Source organism: Vulpes lagopus, chromosome 8 (genome assembly GCF_018345385.1).
Source record: "Vulpes lagopus strain Blue_001 chromosome 8, ASM1834538v1, whole genome shotgun sequence".
Lineage (NCBI taxonomy): Eukaryota > Metazoa > Chordata > Mammalia > Carnivora > Canidae > Vulpes > Vulpes lagopus.
The window spans coordinates 67,319,332-67,334,191 of NC_054831.1; the positions used below are offsets into that span (position 1 = coordinate 67,319,332).

At 36.9% G+C, this 14,860-nt stretch overlaps 2 protein-coding genes across 11 annotated transcripts in view; one reads left to right on the top strand and one right to left on the bottom strand.

The window, feature by feature from the left end:
* The window catches only part of PDSS1 (decaprenyl diphosphate synthase subunit 1), a 49,350-nt gene extending 42,929 nt beyond the window's left edge, over positions 1-6,421 (top strand). For both annotated transcript variants that reach the window (XM_041767178.1, XM_041767179.1), the window contains 2 exons: positions 2,984-3,064; positions 5,969-6,421. In XM_041767178.1, coding sequence (XP_041623112.1) covers positions 2,984-3,064; positions 5,969-6,109 — 222 coding nt within the window. In that variant the 3' untranslated portion in view covers positions 6,110-6,421. The remainder of the gene's footprint in view (positions 1-2,983; positions 3,065-5,968) is intronic.
* ABI1 (abl interactor 1) overlaps positions 6,230-14,860 on the bottom strand; it is a 123,387-nt gene continuing 114,756 nt past the window's right edge. For all 9 annotated transcript variants that reach the window (XM_041767170.1, XM_041767172.1, XM_041767169.1 and 6 more), the window contains 2 exons: positions 13,242-13,427; positions 6,230-8,373 (listed from right to left, as the gene is read on the bottom strand). In XM_041767170.1, coding sequence (XP_041623104.1) covers positions 8,198-8,373; positions 13,242-13,427 — 362 coding nt within the window. In that variant the 3' untranslated portion in view covers positions 6,230-8,197. The remainder of the gene's footprint in view (positions 8,374-13,241; positions 13,428-14,860) is intronic.

The following is a 14,860-nucleotide window of genomic DNA, read 5'->3' on the forward strand; positions in this document are numbered from 1 at the left end:
TGTAATCTTTTTCCATAGGTGGGTGACTTTTATTTGCCAGTTACTTAAATTAGTCTTTGAATTTTTCCACTTGTGAACGCTGTCTCGACCAGAAGCAACTTTGGGAAACCATTTTTCCTTTTTAACACTAGGTTGTCTTAAAATAGGAATTTCCTGATCCCAATAACTTAATGAAACTCCCTCTCCTTGGAATTCACTGTTTTTGATATTTTTCTAAAGAGGTTTCTGGATAACAGTACAGGGGATTTAAGAGAAGTTTTGGGATTTCTGGAGAGGTCCCATTAATGACAGTGTCCTTCCTCAATGCATATATACATATTTTCTGTAAGAACAGAAATGTCACGTTAAGTCTTTAAAAAAGAGTATGTAAGTTGGATTTTGAGAACTTGAGAAACAAAATGGAAGTGATTTTTAGGTTCTTTTTTCTTTTTTTTTTTTCTTCCATGAGATTGTGTTAGTTCACAGATATCCTTTAAAAGATCTTTTCCTGGGATCCCTGGGTGGCGCAGCAGTTTGGCGCCTGTCTTTGGCCCAGGGCGCGATCCTGGAGACCCGGGATCGAATCCCACATCGGGCTCCCGGTGCATGGAGCCTGCTTCTCCCTCTGCCTGTGTCTCTGCCTCTCTCTCTCTCTCTCTGTGACTATCATAATTAAAAAAAAAAAAGGGGGAAAAAAAAAAAAAAGATCTTTTCCTTTCTTCTGCTTCTCTTATTTGATAGAAGTCACCAGACCTAAATGTCAGCCAGCTGCCACCACCAGCCCCAGCCCCTGCACCAGCTGTACAGGCTTCTGTTGTGACTGGCTGGTCCCCTAGAGTTACCCAGGTTTTGTTTGAGTAAGCTTGCTACATTTATTGAATCGTCTTTGTAGTTTAGTTTATGGATACATTTCACAGTTAGAATATGATTCGTCCTTCTCTTTTTTTTTCCCTGCAGATTTACTTATTTTAGAGAGAGTGAGAGAGAGCAGAGGTGCGGGTAGAGGGGAGAAAATCTTTACGCAAACTCTTCACTGAGCTTGGAGCCCAAAGTGGCCGACTATCCTGGCCTGAGCTGAAACCAAGAGTCACTCAGCACCTAGGTGCCCCTAGTTCATCCTACTCTTAAAAGGTTTCCTTATCTCAAATTAAAACAGCCTGGACAAACAAATTTCCTTATTTCTAAGTCCGCAAACAGGCAATTGTTCCTGTTAACGCCTCTCACTAAGCCAATGAGGGGACAGGGGAATGCCTGGGGGAAGAGTGTGGTCATTTGCATATGAAAATGCACACACTAGTATTTAAAGGAAGGATGTCCTCACACTCAATGCAAATATTTTCTTCAAGCTTTGCTTTCTGGAAGCATTTTATACTAAAAGGAGAGAAGCCACATAGCACATTTTACCACCCTTGTTGGTCCTGCAGATAAAGCTCATGCACCATAAACAAGGTAACTTTACCAGATGCCCAGGATAGTATCCTGTCAGCCCGAAGGGTATGGCCCTCCTGAAAGCCAGTTTTGGAACGTGCTATTAAGACAGATGCTGACCTGATTTGGCTTTTTACCACTAAAATGGATTGATTTGAGCTTCCTGATGTGTTCCCTGTAAAACATAAATTATTCTATTCTTAAAAGGTCAGTAACTAAAACAAATCACTGGTGTTCATTTACGAACTAACCATTTGCTGGCCTTTACACTTTATAAGCATGTGAACAGCCTCGACAAGTTTAGAACTGTGTTCTGACACATCCTTTGCTCTGCAAGGAACATTCTCTTAATTCTTGATCTGTCACCATCCGGTTGAGGTTTTTCTATGTGTGCCCTATTTTTTCTTCTAGGATTACTAATACCGTGGTGGTGGTTACAGGACAACAACTTCAGACTCCCTGCCAGGGAAAAACTGGCAACTGCTGTAAGCGCTGATGTGTCCAAAACCAAACATATCCTACCTCTTATTTCATGGAACCAGAAGCTGTTAGAGCTGATGGGGAGGCTAGGACCTCAGGTTATGGAGCTCACTCAACTGTGGAGGCACCAGAACTGGAGTTCCCGTTGTAGAAAATGAAGGGATCTGGTGTCCTGACTTCCTGATTTTGTTCACGGTGACAATTCTCCTGAATTGTTGCTTAGTATTGTGGAATACAGAATTAACTACAGTAATGTGACTGGCCTGTCTACCTCTGTCTCCTAATTCAGTGGTTCTCAAACTTGGCTGCACATTAACAACCCCTGGAGTGCTTCTAAAATCCTTATGCACAAGCCAGACCACCCCACACCTCCCACTCCACCCTCTGCCCCAGCTAATAGAAGCAGAATCTTTGGGAGCAGATCCAGGCCACCATGAACTTCCCAAGTGACTCCAGTGTGCAGTCAGCATTGAGTACCCCTGGCTCTGATCCGCTTGACAAGCTGCTGAGGTAGAGCTCTGCTCCGAACACCCTCTGCCTGGATACCTCAGTAGCTTTCAGGTGTCACCCGGTTTAGCACTACAAGTAGAATGCCTAGAATTCCCAGCCTGCTCCTAGGCCACTGCTTCTCAAACTGTCAGCAGGGTCAACAGAGTCCGTATCATCAGAACCTGTCAGAAATGCATGCTCAGGCCCAATCTACTCATCAAGAAACTTGGAGGGAGTGGCCCAATAGGCCTCTGGTGATTCTGGTGCAATCTAAAGTTTGAGAACTACAAGAGAAGCCACTAAGGAGATTTTAGGGACGTACTTTGTTCCTTTGCTCTTTTTTACTCAGTGTTGGACCGAGGATAGAATAGAACACCAGAAAGAACGAGGACCAACAGTTACCTCTCCTGAGCAGCAGCTCAGTCCCTGGGCATGGAAAATGGAGGTGTCTCTTAGCTCTGCTTCTTTAATTGCTACAATTTACTGCCCATCCCCCACCATCTAAACATTTAATCCTTTTTGGGTTTTTCTCCTGTTGTTGCAAACTTAGTGTTAGAACATTTGATTCTCACAAGAGCAATAAATAGATTTCTTTCTTTATGGTTAGTTCCCAGAAATGAACGCTATGATAATGAGACGGTTCAGTTTGCCTGGAGATGTGGACAGAGCTCGACAATATGTATTGCAGGTAAGATTATCTTACAAAAAAAAAAAAAGATCATCTTACAAAGAAGGCAGGAGCAAGAACAATGTGGCAGAGTTCTTGAATCAAATAATGTAACAAGTTTTAGATGCAAAACCAAGTGTGGTCAATCTTTGACAAAAACCAAGGAGAAACTTGTATAATTCCTTTTTCTTCTAGAATTCTTTCTAAAGACTGCAATTTAATTGGCCTTGGGTAAGGCGTGGACATTAGGATTTTTTTAAAAGCTACCCAGGTGAGTCTAATGTGCAGTATGTGCAGAGCCCCACTAGTCAGAAATCAGTCTTCCCCAAATCCACGGGCAGCATGCTGCTCCCAGCCACACAGATGCGCCCCACCCGGGGCAGGCTCTTACCTTTGCCACCACCGTGATTATCATCATCTCAGCATTGGTCCTCCCTAGTCCCTCACAGAACTGCCATCAGTGGTCACTTAAGAACCAACAGCGGCAGACTCTTTAAACTTCAAGGGCTGTAAGCCTACTTCAGATGTATTGCCACATATCCTTAGAACTTTTCTGTAGAAGCCACATCTTTTTACAGTTTTTCCTTTCAATAACTATCTTTTGAGAATGAGATAGGGTGAACAGTTTTTAGTAAGCTCACGAGTGGTCTGGGATCTATGGTTAGTGCAGTACTTGAAAGAATACCAGGTATAGTTACCTTTCAGATTTCCAAAAAGCAAGACCCCCTCCAAAGGATGTATTTCTCTTAACTCTCTGTACTTTAAGCATCACGATTTGCCACCACCTCTTTGGAGGGTAGTTCAACAGTATTAACAACTCCGTACAAGGGGCTGTAGTTGAGGTCGACGTACCTGGGAGAGGTTCTGGTGTCAGAAATAATAGTATTACTGGAGGCTGAAGTGAGAAGTCAGACTGAAAAGAGGCAAAATTAACTGTTGATCTTAGCAAAACAGTGAAGTTGCAGCAACCCTAGGCAGAAATGCATTTAGAAAGGCACAATGTTCTCTTAAATTCTCCAAAGACCTCTAAATTCTAGCTCCCTTCACCCAGAGCGCCTTCCTAATCCCTTATTCCTTCATTAAATATGAATGGACAGCTAGGATTACTAAATAGTTGATTAGAGCTTGCTGATTGAGACCACCAAGGTAAAGGGAAATACTCAGGGAAAAATGTAAATGGAGGGGGCGGGGGAAATACTGTATCCATAGAACAAGAACAGAATATGTTTTGAAAAACACAGAACGAGCTCTAAGAAAATCTAAATGATTGTAAAAAACTAACTCCAAAGGAGGATTCTAACATGAAATGAGCAAATCTTCGAAAAAGTAAACAGCAAGGGAAGAAAATGAGAAAAGCTTTGAGAGGATCAGTACGACATGAGGCAACAGGTATTTCAGGAAGAGAATCCAAAAACAGAAAAGAATGGTCTGGAGAAGAGCTCAAAACTGGCTTGGGATATAGCAAGAACCCTGGATGCCAGGGGGCAGCAGGCAAGGCCTTCCAAATGACGAGGAGACATTTAAACCTAGAATTTGGGGATCCCTGGGTGGCTCAGCGGTTTAGGGCCTGCCTTTGGCCGGGGGCGTGGTCCTGGAGTCCCGGGCCAAGTCAGGCTCCCAGCATGAAGCCTGCTTCTCCCTCCTCCTGTGTCTCTGCCTCTCTCTCTCTATGTCGATCATAAATGAATAAATAAATCTTTAAAAAAAAATAAACCTAGAATTCTATATCCGTTCATTGAATATGAAGGCAGAAGTCATCCTTACACTTAAATACTGTAAAGCTGATTTCAAGTACCCATTTTCTGAGTGAGTTATCTCTGGATATATTTCAGTAACAACGTGGGAACACCAAGAACGAGAAAGCTGTGGGCACTCAAATCAGTGGACTAAAAACCTACCTGGGATGGCAGCTGTTAGAGCTGGAAGGCAGTCAGCCTAAGTAAGCAACAAACAGAATGATGAAGGCAGTGGAGGGATTAGGGATCAGGAGCTGCTTTCCCAAAGAGGAAGAAAAGGAGGCAGTTCTATTCAGAAGTGGGCTTCTGTACAATACGGCAGAGCAAACTAAAATACATCCTATTTTGTGTCAATCAGTAAACTACAGAAAATCAGAGGCCTTTCAGAATGATGCTAGGAATATTCTATTCTGAATGATAGCGGGCTCATGAGCTTGGAACCACGAAGAAGAAAATAAAATGATAGTTACAGGACTTGATTCTGCAGCAAATGTATTTTTACTTCATAGAAACTGTTTTATTAGCGTTCAGCTTTTAGAACCAACATAAAAACATGGTTCCAGAAGAGAATGCAAATCTCTATAGCGTAAAGGTATAAAGAATAGGAACACTGGTATCCTTGAGATAAAGTGAGAAATTGGTGCTACATGAACTTAACAGAAGGTGGCAATAGAATTAACAAACCAGAAGGCGTAGGGTGAATGGGCTGCATCCTCATCTTTCTTAGCAGAAAGGTAATAAAGTTGCTAATTAAGATATTAAAACCAGCAGATATGGCTGTTGTCTTTAGAAGAACAGAACTGTTGATTTCCAGCATACGTGCTCTTTTATTATATATATGTTCTTTTCTAACTATAGTTTTCACTTAAAAATTTATACATATTGCATATATGTACAACTTTTAAAAAACTCAATACTTAAAAGGGAAAGTAGATGGCTATTTGATATTAATGAGTTAGTTGCTTTGCAAGCTGATAGAATAAATATGTGCTTCTCTCTGAGAAAAGTATGTTGAGACATAGTAGGAAGAGGAAGCTGGAATGATGAGTTGCTGAGAGCACCTGAAACATAGTTTGACTCTTTATTAACCTGGATCTCAACAAAAGTACATCTTAACTCTCTACTATAGCAAGAATTTAAGAGCTGATCCCAGTGAGTGATGCGTCTCTCCTTTTGTTGTACTCCCCAGAGTGATGGTGTGCAGCAAACAACCTACCTCGCGCAGCGGTACTGCCATGAAGCAATCAGAGAAATCAGTAAACTTCGGCCATCCGCTGAAAGAGATGCCCTCATACAGCTTTCAGAAATTGTACTCACAAGAGATAAATGACAACTCTTTCTGTTATTTCTGGCAGCTATTTTACCAGACTGTGCCTAAAGAATTTTGTGAAATACACTTTGCTTCATGTGCAATAACCAAAAATCATTTCAAAAAACCATTTCAACCTTATTGATGGGCAATTTTTTTTTTATTGGCAAAGTTTTTCAGAAAACTTTTTAAATGTAATTAAACCACCCGAATTTGTCACTCTAGTCCTGTAAATTCTCATCGAGGTATCTTGATGGTTATATGTGGTATTGTTTACACTGTTAAGATCCACATGTAAAGCCATTACACAAATAAATAATGTTAAAATTCAAATGGTTTATCATGTTTCACCATAGGAGTAAAGGTCACAAAGACTGTGAAGTCTACATTTCAATCCACATTAGATTTTAACAGTATCCAAAATTTCATATAGGAGAATGGTTTATTATAAAAGACTGTACATAAAATTTAGACAACAGGTTATATACAAAATTAAGAGAACATTCCACTTGAAAAAATGAAAAAGGTAGCTAGCTGATCACTAGTGATATTGAAATCATGTTTAAAATTAACAAAGGCAAAATGCATATACAACAGTCACATTGATTTGGTAGTAATAATGGCCTTTAATTTTCAGAAATAAATGTTTTGCACTAGTTTTAACCATTTACTATGCTGTTATAAGTCTGTAACACCCAGTACATAATAATTGTAATTTAAAATCCAAACAGATCCTCAATACACACAGAAACCCACACTTGAGTGCTCTACTTTAATATCCTAGGCAATAGAGAATTACACACAAGATGAGAAAAAAAAAAACATCCCTCCAACCTTCCCTTAAATTAAGAGGAGACACACAAAGTGCATGTGTTGCATTTCAATCTGTTGGCCAGGTATATCCCTGTTCACTGATTAATACATGATCCACCTTTTTTTGAATTATCTTTTTAAAACCTTTTTATGTTGCCAGTGACAGGTAATGGATTTAAACAGTGCCTATTCAAAAGTCAATTGCACCCATTTCTACAAAAACAACATGTAAAAGATACTTATAATTTCCTTTCATTGAGCCCAGTATACAACAATCCACTGGAAAACCAAAGGACTGATACAGCAGTCCCTAAGAATTTTACTTACAGAATGTGCACACTTGAACACATTTTCTTAGCTTTGCAAAAGTTACTTTAGAAAAGGAGTTCAGTAGATTGACTTGTAAATACCCATCTCAGATTTTAAATCTGCAAAAATCAGTCACTGCCATTGGGACAGGGTGAGATAAGGCTAAGTTTTTTTTTCCAAGTTAATATATTGAGAAAATAGAACCATAATTCTGCAATAAATCAGTATCTTTTATTATTTATTTAATTATTTATTCATTTATTCATTTATTTTAAAAGCAAACCAGTGAAGGAAAGGACAAAAACCTTTGGTTCACTTATGTATTTATGAATGGAAAAAATTTATAATGCAAATTCACTCATTAAAAAACTTAAGTACAAATTACATTACAGATAACCCTTTGTTTTGTTTCACATGGAGACCTTAGAGACTCAATTCATTTCAAGAGACCTAAGTACGAGTACTCCAAGTAAATATTACACAAATTGGAAGCATCTTGGATTTTTTTAAGTATATTTCAATACATAAATTTGTATGCATGCTTTAAACAAATAATATATTTCAAGAATGAGAAAGTCTAAACAAAAAGTATGACCAGCACCAGGATTGAAATTTTCTGATTTTAGTATTAGTCTGACATAGCGTTAGTAACCATGCTGCACTGAAACGTAATGGTACAATCTGAATCATGATTTGTTAAATATCATACCCCACACCCCCAGAATACTTAGGCTGGTCATAGAGTTAACTGTGTAAGTAAGCATATAAGCATAATCAGTTACAGACAGCCTCTTGTATAAATTGCCATTTAGCAATACACAAACTGCCTCTAAGATTTATGCTTACAGGTAGACATTCAATTATACCAATAAAACAGCATGTCCTGAAAATATGGGCACATTTTAAAACATTTTAAGACAAGTCTGTTAACCATAATAGTCCCACAGTATGACTGAGTAATAAGAACCTACTTTAAAAGCAAAACCTTTAATCAGTATAGTGCATGATTGATTCAACATAGTTCCCAGGGAACAGACCAGTCACTCGATTGCAGACTCCTTCATACCAGCCGTCATCATTCTTCTTTATTACGTAAATGATTGCACCCTCCATGAAGGATAGCTCATCATCCTTGTCTTTCGTATAATCATATATTGCCACAACTATGGAAAAGACAGTTGAAATACCATATTTAAGTGCACTATTTCCAACATTTAACTGAATTTTATTTTTTTATTTTTTTAATACGTTTATTTTTTATTGTTCAATTTGCCAACATACAGAATAACACCCAGTGCTCATCCCGTCAAGTGCCCCCCCTCAGTGCCTGTCACCCATTCACCCCACCCCCCACTCTCCTCCCCTTCCACCACCCTCCCAGTTAGGAGTCTTCATGTTCTGTCTCCCTTTCTGATATTTCCTACCCATTTCTTCTCCCTTCCCTTTTTTTTTTTTTTTTTTCCCTTCCCTTCTATTCCCTTTCACTATTATTTATATTCCCCAAATGAATGAGAACATATAATGTTTGTCCTTCTCCAACTGACTTATTTCACTCAGCATAATACCCTCCAGTTCCATCCACGTTGAAGCAAATGGTGGATATTTGTCATTTCTAATGGCTAAGTAATATTCCATTGTATACATAAACCACATCTTTATCCATTCAAATTGTAAAATGTAGTACCAATTAAATCTATAGTATAGCAAAACAAAGTATTTGTACAAATCCTGTTAATTCTTCATCAGTAAAAACAGGCAAGTCAGTGGCCAACCAGGTGCCTAAATCACTGCCTTGACTGTAGGATCACACTGACAGTTTGACTAGAGAGAAGTCAATAGTCTCAACCAATCTATCCAGGAAAGATCCTGGAGTTTTCATATTTATTAGATGTTTCATTTGTTCAAATATCAACAAAGTGCCAACCACTGCAAAACACCATTTTCCAAAATATGTACTGGGCAAAGCTACAGAGCCAATCAGGTAACTACCCACACTAATTTGAAAATACATATATCCTGGAAGGTCAAGCTCATCCTACTCATCCACAGAAAATAAGCATGTAATTTATAGGGCCATCCCTAGATTTTTTTTTTTTAAAGAGTATTTATATAAGGGTCAGAGTTTTTTAAGGGGGAAATAGGTGAGCAAAGACCCATTAATTAAGACTTAGAGAACTGTTTGTAGTTCTGTGGTATTCAATTATTTGGAGTTCAAAATGTTCACTTGGTTTTTTTTTTTTTTTTTTTTTAAGATTTATTCATTTGATAGAGAGCACAAGCAGGGGGAGTGGCAGATGGAGGGAGGGGGAGAAGCAGACTCTCTGCTGAGCAAGGAGCCTGATGGGCCCTGGGATCATAACCTGAGCCAAAGGCAGACACTAACCAACTGAGCCACCCAGATGCCCCCTATTCATTTCCTTTGTAAACACTGCTGTGGAAAGGACAGTCATCAAAAAATTACTAGTTTTCCAAATGGTTTATGAATTTAATTGTTCCTTCATTCTGCCTTTGTAGCTTGATAGTTCTCAAGTTATATGTAATTTTCTAATATATGTGAGATGGTAGGTGACAGAGATTTCCATTGATTACCTCATTTTTCTTAAAACAGTTCTTAGGACATTAAAGATATTCTGGCACTCGCTTTTCCCCTGAGAAAGACAACTTCTCCTAATTATTTTGAATTAGTGAATTATAAATAAGGACGAGACCTGAAGTACTGATCCATAGCACCATTTGCTAAATTAAAATAGCCAACATTCTCTTCCCCCTTACAAAACTATTATAGTTAATATAAGTTACAGTTAATATAACTTCCCCTTTACAAAACTAATATAGTTAATATAAGTTATAGTTAATATAACTAATACAGTTACTTAATAAACTCAACAAGTCCATTCTCCTCCATTTTAATCCTGCAGTAGAATCATAGTTATAAGCTCATTGACCCAAAAACATACAGAATAAATAGTACTAAATTATTATCCTGGTATAATTTTGGCTAAATAACCACTCAAGAAAATTGAGTGATTACTAGAAAAGCATTAGTAAGGAAAACATGGTAATAATTTAAATAGGCAACTAACATATTATTTATTGTCAATTATTATTTGCTTATTAGCATTGGTAACATTAATTTCTTTGTATTCAGAGTCACAAAAGGTTAGAGTTTGTGTAGAGGACTTTTAGACTGATTGTGACAAAAGCCCGATGTCCTCAAAGTTAGTCAGCAGAATGAAAACTGTCTTTTCTTTGTGTTTTTAGTTCCACTTAGACCACTTAGAGCTGGTAAGAGTACTGAACCAATTTGTTTCCATTTTCCAAGTCCTTTAAGTAAATGAATCCCAGTCATACCCAACTTCTCCTCCCCCAATGCATATATTCTCTCCTATAATATAATGCTTACAGCTGAGTACTTAGTCATTAACAATTCAGTGTCCATCCTACTTTCCAGAACCCTAATTCATATAAAGAGCTAAGCTCCGGTGACGCCTGGGTGGCTCAGTGGTTGGGTACCTGCCTTCAGCTCAGGTCGTGATCCCAGGATCTGGGATCAAGTCCTGCAGTGGGCTCCCTGTGAGGAGTCTGCTTCTCCCTCTACCTATGTCTCTGCCTCTCTCTCTCTCTCTCTCGAATAAATAAATAAATCTTAAAAAAAAAAAAAAAAGCTAAGCTCCCCCCATTCTGTATGGATTGTAGAGTCTTTTGGAACTCAAAGTCTACTACTCTAATCCTACTTCTACGTGATAAAAATTTGAAGACAGTGATCTAGTTCCTATGCAATCTTTTCAACTTAGAAACAATGTGTTCAACTATTTCACATTATAGGTGCACTTCCTAGATATCTTGCCTCCTGAACATTCTCCTCTCAAAGGCATTCCTGTTTGCAGGATCTTAAACTGTGGTACTCAGAACTACACATAATACTAGTGTAGTATAAATGGATATGATCAGATTGGTATATATTAGGTTACAGTTCAGGTAAGGTACCCTAATAATATGGCTTCTGGAAGTCCTGACATACCGTTGATTAATATATTCAAAAATTCCTTTTAAACCAGGTTTTATTCATCTTGATTATAAAGGTAATTATTTAAAAATTTAAAAAATTATTTAAATATAATCATATTAAATCTCAGCTCTCTGATTTAGACTACAGATTAGCAAACAATGGCCCATGGCTGAATCCAAGCCACTTGCCTTTTTTGTCAAAAAAATTTTTGTTGAAACATGGACACATCCATTCACTTATGTACTGTCTATGGCTGCTTTTCTGCTACAATAGCAGGGCTGAGTAGTTGTGACAAAAGGGACTATATGGTTGGCAAACTTCATTCGTACTTCATTTTGTAATACAGACATCAAATTATTATGTTGTTCACCTGAAACTAATAGAATGCTGTTGTGTTAATTAAACTTCATTTTTTTTAAAGTTAAAAATATTTATTATCTGGTCTTTTACAAAACATGTGTGATGACCACTAACTTAAGACTATTATTTCAACTTATAAAGACATTTTGTAATTCTGCTCTATTGCCAAATGTATTAACCATTATATCATTCACGTTTATCAACTTTTTATTAGTTCCATATTAGTCCCAATTTAAAGTTAAATTTGCATTTCCAAACCAGGAAATACAGGAACACAACTCAAGACTATTTAGCTTTATCAACCTCATAATGACCACAACATATCTCTATTTGAAGGTAGAGGAGAATCTAAACATAAAGTAGACTATTCAAGATTCCCTGAACATTATGTAGAATATTTACTATTTAAAAATATTTTAGGGCACCTGTGCGGCTCAGTGGTTGAGTAAGCGTCTGCCTTTGGCTCAGATTGTGATCCTGGGGTCCTGGGATTAGGTCCCTCATCCAGCTCCCCACAGGGAGACTGTTTCTCCCTCTGCCTATGTCTCTGCCTCTCTCTATGTCTCTCAAGAATAAATAAATAAAATCTTTTTTGAAAATAAATATAAATATTTTAAAAGGTACAGCATAGGGAATATCGTCAATAGCATTGTAATAGCTTGTATAGTGACAGATGGTAGCTACACTTGTAGTGAGCCTAGCATAAGCTACAGAGATGCTGAATTTTATATTGTAAACCTGAACTAATAACAATGTATGTCAACTATAGTCAAAAAATTTAAACACACATACATACACACACAAAAGGACAACCACCAATTCCCTTTTAGCCATGTATTCAAAACTTTGGCACAAAAAATGGTGCAGGTCTCAAGAGCTACAGCCACTTGCTTAATGTTAATTAAAGAGAGTAAAGGCCAATGGAAGGGAATGTATTTCAAAAGGCAATCAAATGTGCTTAACTACATTACAAGCATTTTTCAGAACTCGACAAATACAGATTTTAAAATAGCACAGAGCTGGATGAAGAAAAGCAATTAACTCTAAAAACAGAATTTCTTTCTTTCCTACCACTATTTCTTAATACATAATTATAGTGAATGTCAAGTAATTTTGATAAATTTGGATGTTAGGGTTATACATAATTTCATGAAAAAAATCTAGTGATTATCTTCTCTTTTACAAGATCAACTAACTGAAAACTTTAATTGAGGCTTTTTCTCATGATAGTCTCAATATATTTTTAAATATTTATATATAAAAGGTTTCTCTTTATTCTAAGAGCTTTGAAATTCTGTTTTAAATCTTTACTAATTACATAACTTTAGTAAGTATTTTAACTCCTATTTTGTACCTTGTTTCATCTATAAAAAGGAAACAGGCAAGTTCATCTCCAGCTGGAAACCTATGTCATTTGAAAAACCGCATCTAGCATTACAACATACTTTTAACTTAAAAAATAAAGATAATTCCTTTATACTGGAAATGTCTAGGAAATAAGGATTAATTACATTTTCTTGGTTGACAAAGCTATTCAAAGGGTTGAATAGACAGTCACTGGACTAGACACTGGACTATTTTTTATAAAGCTATTTATAGCTCTAAAATTCTGTAATTAGGTTAAGCTTCCTTTACCCCAATTCAATGATGACTGTACCTTACCTTTCTCAATATAATTTTTGGGGGCCCAAGCAGGATCCCCATCTGCATATGGATCATTATACTGAACTACTGCAGCCTCCTCATCCTCATAATCCACTGGAGGTGGTGGTGGCGGAGGTGGAGAGTCATCAAACATGGGAATGTCATCTGGGGGAGGTGGTGGTGGTGGAGTTGGACTGTCAGCAACTAGAAGAATTCAGATAATTAATTTGAATCAGAAATTAGAGTAAATGAAAATTCTTAAAAGAATTTAAGAAAGCTCTAGTTTGTATATAGCATGCACTATAATAAAACATGCAAAGATTAGAAATAAAAGCTTGGTGTGTTAGAGCTTCTATTATTCTTAAGAATAATTTTCCAATAATCCAATGAGCTAAAAATGAGAGTATCAGGAAGTGCTACAAAGTAATGAATGCAGCATCCTTTTATATGGATTACAGGAGTAAAAAAGTTTCCTTACTCCAAGGCTTGGATCAGAATAGATGTCACCCATTTGTTAGCCTACCTCTTTAAATAAGCCTGTGTCACATTTCTCATTTGGACTACTGTAAATGTTATGAATACCATTATATTAGGGTTTGATAACCATTCACTGCACACATTCAGGTCTCTGATTCTGGCTTTTAGTTCCCCAGAAATAAATCTCCAGTGAGTGGATTTTTGTCTGTTTCAGTTGAGAAAAAAGTTGGCAGTTATCAGGTTGGCTTCTATGTGTATGTTTTCTATTTTTTTTTTAAATTTTAACAGAAATGAGAAATTAAATAATTCCAAGTTAATACAAAATGTCATTGAGTATTTTTCAAAAGTATTTGTATTCACAATCAACTTTTTAAATGTAGAAAGGAAGCTAAGATTTTTTGCATTATTGCTAGTAAAACTTAAACATAGGATGGGGGAAAGACTTGATCCTAAAGACCCAATTTTTAAAGAATATATCCACGAAAAAGGTTTTTAAAATAAAGTGTTGCAAGAAGACGTAATTAAAAACGAACAGGAACTTATATCGTGCAAAACAATAATGACTCATACCTCAAGTTGTAGATGGGTATGGTACATGTATGTGTGGGATTTAAATAATTGAACAGTGAAATGAGAAAAGGTCAGGCTAGAACTATGGACACTAAGCTATTATGATACTAGGTAATAAGTGCTCCCAATATTAAAGAATTTAAAGCCAGAACACAAAACTAATTCTTAATACGAATTTCTGATCCACAGATTTATTATTATTATTATTATTATTATTTAGATTTCTTTAAAAGTTAAAGACAGGAAAATGCTTTGACAGAAACTGATACAAAGAATTATATAATATCTGCAACGGAGAAACTCAGAATACCAACATACTAATTCAAATGCCAATTTCTGGGGCTATTTATGTTATCAAAGCAAGCAGTCATAATCTATTTGTAATATAGGTTTTAAAGTTCACTCCACCCTATTTGGAATAATGGAGACTATAACCAAGAGATCCAGATTTAGAACATCTGCGGATAATAGCCCTACTTCCATAACCACTTCAATTCTGTGATTTTTATTTGATCCCATCAGGGAATGAGAAAGACTAGGAAAACAAATCCTGTGTAGTGATGCTCATTCTGATAGCTACACCAAGCACA